Source organism: Sander lucioperca, chromosome 21 (genome assembly GCF_008315115.2).
Source record: "Sander lucioperca isolate FBNREF2018 chromosome 21, SLUC_FBN_1.2, whole genome shotgun sequence".
In the NCBI taxonomy this organism is placed as follows: domain Eukaryota; kingdom Metazoa; phylum Chordata; class Actinopteri; order Perciformes; family Percidae; genus Sander; species Sander lucioperca.
In genome coordinates this window covers 4,736,093-4,748,574 of record NC_050193.1, presented here as the reverse complement: position 1 = coordinate 4,748,574, position 12,482 = coordinate 4,736,093, and the positions used below count along the sequence as shown (strand labels likewise).

The 12,482-nt window shown below is 38.4% G+C and overlaps 2 protein-coding genes across 15 annotated transcripts in view; both read left to right on the top strand.

Annotated features, from left to right (window-relative positions):
- pts (6-pyruvoyltetrahydropterin synthase) overlaps positions 1–531 on the top strand; it is a 13,803-nt gene extending 13,272 nt beyond the window's left edge. Inside the window, exon 4 of the mRNA XM_031312261.2 lies at positions 1–531. This exon is cut by the window's left edge and continues 809 nt beyond it. The gene's annotated coding sequence lies outside the window, so the exon portion shown is untranslated.
- Positions 532–1,928: 1,397 nt separating this feature from the next.
- gpatch8 (G patch domain containing 8) overlaps positions 1,929–12,482 on the top strand; it is a 28,333-nt gene continuing 17,779 nt past the window's right edge. For 3 of the 14 annotated variants that reach the window (XM_035996866.1, XM_035996872.1, XM_035996874.1), the window contains exons 1-4: positions 1,974–2,063; positions 7,135–7,212; positions 8,152–8,187; positions 11,824–11,842. Coding sequence is in view for 1 of the 14 variants with exons in the window: in XM_031312576.2 (XP_031168436.2) it covers positions 2,019–2,063; positions 7,135–7,212 (123 nt within the window). In the remaining 13 variants the exon portion in view is untranslated. Of the gene's footprint in view, positions 2,064–7,134; positions 12,469–12,482 lie in introns of those variants that run through there. The other 11 variants (XM_035996862.1, XM_035996867.1, XM_035996868.1 and 8 more) reach the window with 7 other exon arrangements.

The window sequence follows — 12,482 nt, the reverse complement described above, 5'->3', positions numbered from 1 at the left end:
TTTCTACAGGTTGTAACCAGGTCAACCAAAAAGCGCTTTTTAGTTTTTATTAGAGTGATTTTTAAAGGCCTGAAGAAATTAGATAAACATTTAAACAAATGTGCAAAACTTTTTTTGTAGCATAATTCTGCTTCAGTTCATTACACCTTGAGGAAACCTTGATTTAGACCTTCACATGAACCTACTAAATAAAGGTAATTAATCATTCTTATACATGTAGTATCAAATATTACATGCATGTCTATTTTATCTTTAGTAAATCAATTCCATATGTTAGCAGCATAAGGCTTTATCCCTAACATGGACAGTTACACCCTTTCACAGTAAATTTACCACCAGAGTGTTTCAACTGTGACTGAAAAAATGATCAACAAATATCTCTGAATGAAGTCAGAGTAATGTGTTTGTGGGGATGTTTACACTGTTTCACCATGGCAACTTGTGAACTAGCCAACTAGTGACATCTAGTGGTACCAAACTGTACATCTCTAAAGTTGTTGCATTAAAGTTGCATTTTTGCCAGTGATGAAATTATTTCTCACAATAAGTGTGTTTAAAATACAAAGTATAGGTTGCCTGATGTGCAATCTAAGGTAATTATACTGTAATAAGATTTAATGTATTAGGCTATAGTAAGTATTAGTGTCTAATACTTTCCACAAGCAATTAATTGTTAAGCTTAGCACTGATGTTCATATCCTGTACTTCTGAAGTCAAATGTGACCAACATTTTAAGGTGTAGGGCAATAAAATGTAACAGCCATATCCATTTACACTAGTAAAACTTTTGATAAATGTATACTACAGTCGGTTTTAGTGGTGTAACCAATTATCACTGTTTAGGGAGTTATTCCAAAAAAAGTGCAGGTTTGCAAATTAAAAAAAACAACAACATGAACAACCTGACTATGTATTACAAAAACCATGGTTTTGTGCCTTTGCTTAGATGATCTGGTAATCTCCCCTTTTCAATACCAAGTAAAATCCCTGGATATCGTCCTGTCCTGACATTCTGTGAACAAAGACCAAGAGATTCTCAAAGGAAACAATTAAAGTGTGTTGTTTAAACAAAGCAAGCACAAGGGGGATTCACCCTTTTGTAGTCATCACAGCTAATACTATGGTTCCCCAGTTCAACCAGTAAAATCCACTCCTGTTTTAAATAGGCATATTTGAACTAGTTTGGCCTGATCAACAACAAACAGTTGTCAATCAGCACTTGTGTGAAAATTAAATAGAAAATTTCAGACCACCTGTCACCTGGCCTAATTCCTCAGGAAAGCACAATTAAACAAAGCAAACATGTCCTCAGGGATGTCATGTACCAATTTACACTAGAAATGCTCTGAGGCTATTCTTATCATACAGAAATAGTTATCATAATTATTATTATGATGCTTACATGCATGGCCGGTTTAACTTGTTAAGGGCACTAACACCCCACCCCTCATTTTTCATATGCATTGTGTAATCTGTTAAGTATAGTGCGCTGCACACAGAAGACTACACATAATATGATCAGAGACCATATTATGTTTTGATACAATATATCAAAAACAACATTGATGTTTACTATTAATAATATAATATAATAAATAAATAAATAAAATGCTAGGTTATAAGAATATGGCTACTACGGTCCAGTTTGTCTTTAAAACTAGATTTGTAATCTTATACAAGACAGGGCCATGAAATTAAAACAAATTGCATAATACTGCCGGACCTGCATTAGTTGCTATTGTACTTTACTGGTGCAATTTTCCAAACAAATCGGCAATTAATCAAATTAACAAAAAACAACTGACACTCTGGGCATACAAATTAACTACAGGCATTACAGTATTAATATAGCTTCAAGTAATTCCCATATGTTAAATTATAACATCTTAGTGGAAATTGTTAGTGAAAGGTCAATTCACAGAGACTGAATCGTTTGCGACGTACACATCATCAGCAGCACAGCGCGCATTTGTTGGACACAGACGGAGCGATAGAGAAGCTGCTGCTCTGTTCAGAAAATGGCCGACAGATTTTCTAGGTTCAACGAAGAACGTGATTTCAAGGTAATGCATGTTAGACGATGGACAGTGTACATGTACTTTACAATGTCTGGGTGTTTTAGCACATAAATAGGGAGCAAAACGTCTCGGGCTGCTTTGAATCATTACAAATTGCATCGTGCATTTCGGTGTATATGTCGCTTGCTAGCACTGCAAGCTAGCTAAGCTAACGCTAGTGGCTAGTGCACTGCGGCTCTTTTGAATTTAACTTCCCTTACGTCTCAGTGTTTGGCTGGCTGCGAGCTATATTTGGCTCATATCATGGGTTATGCGCTGTACCATTATGCATACTACGCAACCCTCTTTACCACGCAACGGCAAAATGTATATCGAAGTCCAACTAGCTTGTTAGTGACCTTGGATGGTCTAGTTATTTATCGACATATGCTAACGATGGATAGCTAGCTAGCAAGTAGCTAACTTGTACGCACATTGAGCACAACTAGCAAGTAATGGAGCACTACTAGCAAGAAATGGCTGTATCATTTTGACAACCAGAACACAACCACCTCAGCTAGTTAGCACGTTGAAATTAACAGTTACATCCAGCGATATATTGTCTAGCTAGTAATTTAATGACATTACCTGCAATTACCTCAAATATCTCGCTACTTGGCTACTAGCTAAGTGTGAGAAATAACGTTCATTATCGATTGATTTTAGATTCACATGTCCTTGCCACTAATAAGCTAGCTGATGAGAGTAGTTAACACGATTTAATTGCTGTTTTTGTTGTAACATTGTCAGACCTATTTTAGTTCAGCTTGATTTTGCTAATGCGAGTTAATTGTATTCTTCACTGGAAACAGTAGGCTGTACACACTGAGATGGTAACAAGGGGTTCTTATTTAGCTTCAGCTGTGTGGAGTTGTCCATTAATTGTAAGAATAAATCCATCCCTTTTGCACAGTGATCACATTATTTTTTTTTAAATTATTCCAGGTTGTATATTTACAACAGTAGTGCCAGAGCTAAGTTGGTGAATTTCACAACCCACATATGAGCGTTTGTCTTTCACTTGCCTATCTGTAATCTAAGACCACACCCAGTAAAAGCCAAACACAACATTACTGATAGACAAAATAAGCTTAGTCCATATTTGTAGTTTATCTTGTTTTTTTTCTCTTCATAAACATCCTGCCATTCATCACATTTATTTCCTCAGATGACGTTATCTTATCCCTGCTTTACCCAGCATCAGTCCTACTTTGTGTCCAGAAATATTTTTAAGTCACCTGACAAGTTTTTATTTATTTGACATAATTGTTATTGGCTTATCTACCAACTAATTGTACAAGTGAAACATCTTAAATAATCATAAATGCAGGTGTCATTCTGCTGCACATGCTTTCTCAGAAGCAAGATAATGTATCAAAATCCCTCCCTTCTTAATATCAGTACATTGTTTTGCAGTCACTTAGAGTTTTATCAAATAAAACCAGCTTCAGTCAAGAGTTTTGAGATTACCTGGGGGCTGTTTCTAGTCATGCACAGGTAATTTGTCTAACAATTTCAAAACATTTCTTTCAGGAACCATCTTTACACACATCACATTGTACAATTAGAAGTTTTGGTGTCATTGTCCCATATAAACAAAGATATTACTATGAATGTTGAGATAATTACTACATAGTTAGTCTCATGTGCCTGAGACCTATCTCCACAGCGCTGCAGAGTAAGGTCTGGCCCCGCCACACAAACACTCCTGGATAGGAGAAAAAAATGTTGTTTGCATTTCTTTAAACCAATTAGAATCGTCTTGGGCAGCGCTAAGCTCCGGTCGCAGCGGCGGTGTATCTGCAAATTGGTCTCTGGAAGGAACTTGTTTTGGCAGAACACTTGCACCCCGCAAAAGAAAATGTTGCATACAATATTTAATGAAGTTAACTGTTCTGAGCTATTTAAATTAGCTGGATACATGGTTAAATGTAATTAGCTCTCACCAGTGTATTGCCATGTGTATTTTGTCCATAGCAATCCCCACCAATCGGACCCCAAACGTCCCAGTTAGATAGTAAATGCCGTAAACGTATTCTTTGTAAATCTTTACAATCATTCCCCGAATGAACCAAGCAGGCCTGCCTTGTTGCACGATCCAAATTTTCTTCAAAACTTGCCATTTTCAGTGAATAGCTTTTTAGCTCGAAGTTTGTTGATGTTTCCTGAAACCAACAGAGTTTTGCAGGCCAAGGGACATCCAGCGGAAGATCCGGCGGCAACAGATGTTCTGGCGATTATCCAGAAGATTAACTGTTGTTGATCCAGACTATACTAGATAGTAGACCTATTTGGTGACCAAAATTGATGCCCATTTTAAGAACATTTTCATCTGTGTGACCTTGTGTGTTTTTTCCTAGTGATTTGTGAATGAAGAAGAGAGTTGCTGTATCAACAGCGATGTTCAGGGTCAGAGGAAAGGTATAGATGAATAATTTGAACACCAACCCAGACCCTTGTCGTTACATTTTTCTGACAGCATTTTGTTCTGTCACTTATACCACTATTAAGTGTTCTGCTCTGGCTTTTGGTATTGTAGAGAATAATTGTAAATTTTGCTACAATCACAGTAGCTGTTTGTTTTAGAAACTAGCTATTTGCTGTAGCATGGCGAAATTGTGAATCATCAGAAATGCCATGAAGCCCATTACAAGTTAAAGCAAGTATAATTGCTTGTGATATTGTTAGTGTTTTTTGCTCTAAACCGACTGTGTTGCTGTTCAGTGGGAACTCAGCATTTTGCTTTTTTTTTGTCACTGAGAAGTGAATTGCTGTGTGGTCTGAATAAGTCTGTTGATGGCAGCTCTGGCTCAGCACAGTGGAGCTCTGTGTGGGAGATCTAATGTGAAGGCATTCAAATGCTCAGAAAGTTTCTCTCTGACTCCATGGACTAAAGCCTGCTGCCAAGCAACATGGCGCGGGAAACACCCACAGATGGTCTACCTAATATATATAGCACAACCAGTCCAACAGCTCTGTCCGCTCTATTGATTTACATTGTTGTTGTTGGAGCTTTAGCATGCAGCAAATCTTGAGCTGCCGAAACACACTAGGCAATTTGAGCATCCACAGAGTTGATCGACAGTAGGTCCTTCATTTCCTAATGTGAGGTGATGTGGAGCATCCATTTCACTGTTGAGCAAATGGGAAATTACTCTTGTAATGTGAGGACAGAGCAAAGATCATTTCTATGCAGCATTGCTGTGGTGTTTGTGTACCAGAGTCAGGGTGATGAGGAAGCAGCAGTAAAAATAAGAAGTCATTGTGGTGGGTGGGGGCTGTGCTGATAGCACATTAAGTGGTCTGAGGAGGAGAGATGGCGGATGGGGGAGCCATCCATTTGTTCATAAATAAATCCTTTGCTCTTCCTCTGCACCTCCCCTTCTCATAATCCCCAGCATCACTCATGCTGATGAGGGGTCCTGTCTCATCTGAATTAAAGACTGCCAGTGTGGCATCAAATCACCTCATTATTGTGGGCTGATTTGAGTAGTTGCTTATCTCTGCAAAACCAGATTCCCCTAGAGACTGTGGGGGTAAGCCTCTTGCATGGCCCAGCCCATGTTAGCATTGTCTTTTTACAGTAGTCTTTGCTGCAGACTGTAAAAACTAATTTTGCAGTGAAGCAAGAAGACCTAATGAATATCCTGCTGTTTGTGCATGTTCCATCTCTTTATCTGTAGTATATTTTTTGTGTAGTTACATTAGATTTTGATGTCCACACATCCATTTGCCAGTGGCTGCAAGCATCTAGTAAATAATATACCAGCCATGGACTATTTTTGGAATCTTTCAGTTTTCTGCTTGTGTGAAGGTCAGTAGAAAACAGACACACAAACATGACCTTCGTCTCTCCTCTGCTGCTAAAGAGGGGAAGCCATCTGTCTCAGAGCAGAAACTGCTCTATAAACACACTCCTTTTGGTTGGGGTAGCAAGCCCATCACTGCTGTCACTCCTGGAATACATTTTCCAGAAAAAGAAAGAAATCAATTCTGTCAAGTACAATTTCAGTTATAGCTTTGAATAAACTAAAGCGCTTGCTTACTAAAAATATAAGTTATAATACAAACGTCATATTGAAGGCTCTTTTAACTTATAATAACTGGAAAATGGGATGGGTTATGAAACTAACAGTCACATATTTCCAGTTGTAGCAAACCTGCTGTGTGTACTTCTTTTCTCTGGTGCATGGAGCTTAGCTTATGCTGCCCTTTTATGGTGAATTTTCTTCATATTCATTTTAATATACTCTATATTCTTCATAAATATTTCTTTATATACACTAAACAGTGTTTAAAGTATGTTTTGCTTTCATTGAAGTGTAAATACTATCATGAAAGCATATGTTGCGATAATTTTGGTCAATGATATTTCATGATAAAATGCACATCTACTTAATGGATGTGTTGGCCGACAAAAAAATATTTTTCATCACTTGTTGACCGTTCTCACGAAGCTTATTCAACCCAGCATTGCTCTGGATGAATATGATATCTTGTGCTGTGGGGTGGGGTTTTGGGTGATTGACAGTCATTTAGAGTAAATGACAGACAGTAGACAAGCCTCCTTTCACAGTGCTGTCTCAACGTTTTGAATACACAGATGAAAATAAACTCAGTCAGTGTCTGTGTTAAAGTATAAACTCGTGTTTGGTGATGGATTCTTTCTCAAACTCTTTCTGTGATTGGCACCAATTAGGGCTGTGACAAATGATTCTTTTTTTTAATTTTTTTTATTATGTATTAATCTGTTGATTGTTTTCTCTATTAATTTTTTGTTCTTTAAAATGTCAGAAAATGGTGAAAAATGTTTATTACAATTGTCCAGATTTCAAATTGCTTGTTTTGCCCAACTCATACGCAAAATACCCAATGATATTCTGTTTACTTTTACACTAGGCAGAGAAAAGCAGCTAATCCTCAGGACTGTCTGGAACTCTGCTTTTTGTTTGAAAAAATGATGTAACTGATGCTAATTATTTTTCTGTCAATCGACTAATTCTTATAGCTCCTCTACTAGTCAAGCAGGACTAAATTATATATGTCTAAATTAAGCTTTTAAATGTCTGTCACTTAGGGTGGGAATCACTTTGACCAGTATGAAGAGGGCCAGTTGGAGCTGGAACAGGCGTCCCTGGACAAGCCCATCGAATCGGTAAGGCATCATACATCATCCCGCACCATTGGACCAGCTGTGAGAGTGGATGATTGTTCCAGGGAGGAATAAGAACCACACTTTTTTACTCCATTCATTATGTCCATGTAAATGCATCCAGTGTTTTCTTGAACACACTTGCCACCTAACCTGTAGAATCACTTGTCTCATGTCCATTAATACCCTTTTAGTCCCTGCCATTTCCCATGTCCTCTGCCTACTCCATTTTCTGTGTGACAGTTAAAATGATTATGTATATGCTAGATCTTCTTGTTTTATGTAAAGCTTACAGATAAACATTTGAATTTTGTATCAGTCTCCCATTAGTCATTGTTAGTCATCTTAGCACAGTGAGATGAGATGACTCTGAAAGCATGGAGTGGATAAAGCACTGTCATTAAAGGCTGTTTTCTAAATATTCTAGCTGTTCATCCATTTTAAACTCATTCAGAAGGTATTTTGTAACGACAAGATTCTGTTCTGGATATAGTTGCTTTGAGGAAGGTTGCTGTACAGAGCCCTGTAGTTTTGTTATATTTGTATTGGTGATTTACCTATTTAACCACTCTGATTTATGGATTCACTGATTTAAAATATTCAGCGGGGTGTGATCATAAATGAAACCCTGTTAAACAAGAATATGCACATGGTGCAGGACCGATTTTGGATTTAAAAACAGCCCGATTAGGTAGAGTTTACATTTATATGTCTGATTATTTTGCAGTGACTCACATTTTTCTGTTAATAAAAAGTGGGCAGTGCTTATTCCACTCCAATTAGCAAACAATAAAGTGCACATAAGATGGTGTGAATGGCTACATTTGTTTTTGAATGAGTGTGTGTCTATGTAGTTTTAGAGTTTATGTGTTAGTGTTTGTGTCTATAGGACAGTTATCTTATTGTACACAACTTGGGGTGTTCGACATTTCTCTCCTGCAGCGAATTGGCCCCTATTAGCTAAGCAGCAATGACCCGGTTTGTATTTGCACGCTCTGCTTTCTTACTCCTATCTTTAGGGTCCTTGTAACGCTTCTCTGACTGTCTTTTTCTCTCTCTCTGTTTCACTACTGTCACAATCTACATCTATTTTCTCTCTACCTCTATTTCTCTCTTGCTCCCTCCCTATTACACAGTGATTCGGTGTACAGTACCCTCTGTCATTCTGTGCTGGCATGGTGCTTGTGCAACTGGGACTGCATTTTTCGCTGAAGAGGCACAAAGATAATAGTGCAGGCAGCACTCTTGTTTCTGTCTTTCCCACTCTCTCCATCCCCCTGTCTCTAAAGCACTGTGGTGAGCAGGCCCAAACTCCTCTTACCTACAGTGTCGGGTCACCTCTCAACATTATGGATGTGCTTTATAAGCCATTCGGATAGGATAAGCAACCAGGTATAGATCAAAAGAATAGTGTAGTTGTTTTTACAACCTAAAATGAATGCATTGAACATTGATGTATTATGCATGCACATTTTTCAGTTTCCTTAATCAGTTGTCAGCCATGTTAATGATCAATAATCGATAAATAATTAAAAGCCTATCAAATTAAAAAGCATGTTTTTCCTCAATGAGAGCTATATTTAAATAATTGGCATGGCTGATTTGTAGCATAAGTAAATTACATATTTGAATTATGAATAAATGCAATTAAATTGAAAATAAAACAATATAACTGAAATAATAGCTTGCTAAAAACACTTCATTTTATTAAGGACATAGATTATATGAGACTAAAACATTCAGAGCACTTCCATCTATAAAACAAAAAATCTAACCATTTTTATATTGGTGAAAAGAGCTGTAGGCTAAAAAATTAACATTACCAATCCTGTTGAGTTTTTAAGCAGCAGCAAAATCCAGTCGTCATGGTGATATATGTCCTGCTTGTTATTATTGTTCCTTCTCACACTATGATCATATTTGTAGCCTGAACATGTGTTTTCCATAGCTAGAATCTAGGGAACCAAGAATATAAAAATTGTATATCCTGGTTGAGTATTACAGGCACACAAACATCCCACTGTATGTGGGTGATGGAGGGTGAGAAAAGAGAGGGAGAGAGGTGGCCTGCTCACCTGGCTTGAGTAGCTCTTTTGCTCCTGCGCTATTATTTGAGGAGGGGCGCTGAGGGCCGCGCTGCAGCATCACACAGCTCTTCACACATCAGTGGAAAAATCTGAGTTGCTGTCACTTTGTCACCAATAGTAATAGACACCTTGCATATTCTCTTTGGAAAGTGCATGCCCAAAGAAGAAGGTGGCAGACTTTTTATCCACAGGCAAGTAAACATGAAAGTTTGCCACCAAGCAAAACGTTAATCCTAAAGAATATTTTAGATGATTTGGTGACATCAGGTGCGTTTTCATAGTGACGCAGTTCCTGTTTCAAAGGCAACATGTACATCCTACAACATACTAGCCAAATGCCTCACAGCAGACGAGGAGAAATGTATCTACACCTGCTTAGCCTAAAAAAAGACATCCAGGTATGATTTACAGTGCACTTAGAGGGATAACTAAAATGTTACATTAAATGTTAAAACACATAGACTGACACACAGTATGTGACCATGTTGTTAGGTACACTACATAGGCCTTTTGTAGTGCAAACTTCTGGCAGTTGGCCACAAGTGTTACATCTGAGATCTGTTAGTGAATGCTTCGGCCTAGCTTCTCGGAGCCCCTCCCCTGCCACTTGTTGTGTGTGATCTATAGGCAGCTAGAGGTCTGTGGTACTTTATTGGGATCTTTTTACTCTTTCTGTCTTTCCCCTTTGGTCTTTGATCTTTCTCTCTAACATTGTTTTTGCATTGCATGTGTTAACTTGGTAGCATTCAGTACTATTTTATCTCAACACTCTGTCCTAATCACTACTACAATTTTCCTCCCAGACTCATCCCTTCCACGTCCTCTGCCCCTTCCAGTCCCTCCAACCTACCCCCCTCCCCTTCCTGACCCTGTCCAAGAGCGATATGCAGCGGGCAGCCTCAGAGCCACAGAAACCGAACATACATACCAGAAATCAAAGAAACCCATGTATACAGGCCACAGGAAGATTTGTTTTAGTAAAACGTTTGTGTATTTCTTTTCATCCGAGTTGTAGTCATTACTAATTATCTCTTACTGGGGTCCTTGGTCAAATTAAGTGCCACAGATGGGGGACATTTTAGGTATTAGTGTATCAGCTGTTACTGAGTGTATAGCCTTTTGCATTATAGCCAGACATGATGTGACACATCTGTTTATAACTGTTGACTTATATCACCTTAGGTGGGAAGAGGAACACAGGAAAGGGTCAAACACACTCCTTTTTAATATCCTGACCCACATTCTTTTACAACACTGAAAGCTCTCTATTTTGCACCCGTCTTAATCCAGTGAGCAGCAGGGGTGATGGGTTCATAGTAATTGCTGAGGCCCTCCAAGTGTTCTTTTTAAAGTCAGCAATGGAGTAAGAGTGGAGAAAAACAATTAAAAAAAAACACTTTAATTCAAACTCAATGGGTGTTACAGTGTCTGTTTAAAGATGTTGGAGACCCCTTTTAACTTTGGCCTTCAGTGTTTTTAACTTAACTACACTTTGATAAACTTCCAGTTGATGAATTGGGCCTTCAGAATTATGAGGTAAGTATGTATTTTTAAATAATATTTAAACATTTATATTAATTGGACTCTGCTTCTGTCATTTTCCCCCTTCACTTAGTTAAGGAAATCTTTAATCCCTTCACGTTCAATCTGACACATCCACACCACCATTTACTGGGAAGTAGGAGCCTTAAGTGTTTGGCTCTTGACAACTGAGACAATTTTTTCTATTTAGTCAAACCTGCAATAGCTGAGACTGACCAGGAATGTATAGAGCACCTTACACATGGGAGCTGCAAGAGTTTATGAGAAGCCACAGACAGCAGGCCCTGTCCTCCACCAACACTTGCCAAAAGACCTCAGGGACACGGCAGAGTATGAGTTACTGCAGCAGCCCACTTTTTGCAAGACAGATCCCTAAGGAGCCTGTCTGTTTTCTTTTCAGAATGTGTAAAATCTCGGATATGTTTTTGAGAGTGGTCAACCAAATAAAATTACATAAAATATGCGGTTTGGGTTTATTTAAGTTTAGTCACTTCTGTGGATTGATATGCCTTTTTCATGTTACGTCCTCCTAGGTAATCTGAACAGGAGCAATTTATTTTACCCAGACAGAGACACACAAACATAACCATACTGTACACATATAAATGGCTGCATAGACTGAAGCAATACGTTTCCTAAATACTCTGAGGTCTCTAGGTGGGGTCCCCTGCATATCACTTCCCTTACCCATATCTTTTGCCATGCACTGTGCCAATGACGGCACAGTGCACAGTTTTAAAAACACCCCCTATTGTAGATCTCTTTTGTTTGGATAACATTTTTCTATTTTTCTCTCTCCTGTATTAACAGTCAGTTGTTGGATTTATTGACATGCCTACCTTTTCTGTTTGTATAAAGTATTATGTTTGTTTAAAAGCAGAGAGAGATTTGCATTTTTAAGACCTTAGAGAAGTTAGAAGAATTGCAGTTGAAAGCGTTTGGCTGGTTTCTTACGTTGTGTCACGTGTGACTGTTTTTTTGACAGCCCAGTATTTTAAAGCCAGGTTCGTATGGAAATGCCTTCACTCCACTTGCACTGCTGTTGGACTCGCCGTCGTTGCTTTCATCCGTCTGTCTGTCTATTCTTTTGGTGCACTCATCTGTTGTTCAACACGCAGTCTGCGCCTCATCTCAGCCCTTTAACCTTTGCTGAGCCCATTTTGAGATAATCTCTTTATTAGTGTCAGCAGTTGCAACTGGTGCCTCATCCAACCTGCCCTTCTTTTTAATATTTCTTTAATCTCACTAAGATAAAAATAAAATAAAAATCGTAAGCTTTGTAAGAGGAAACATGTAGGGCTTATGTTCTTTAAGCTTTCAGATCATTTCATTATACAGCCCCCTTGGTCAGACTTCGCTGACTTTCGTGATGGAAAAATAAACAAATCAGCTAACAGGAATTGTGTAGAGGCTGAGCAAGAGTATTTCTCAGGCGCCTAGTTTAGGGTGCATATTAATTTCCTCCTTGCTCCAAGCCTTATAGATGAGCCAGTCCTCCAAGTCAATATAAATGTTCATGTGTAGAGTGTTGCACCATAATACTGCAGTAAGGGACAGAAATATATCCAATGACGGTGGGAGGGGAGACATTCACTGCAGCAAATTCTGCAGTGTTTTCCTACACAATGAAGTCTGGGGACATGT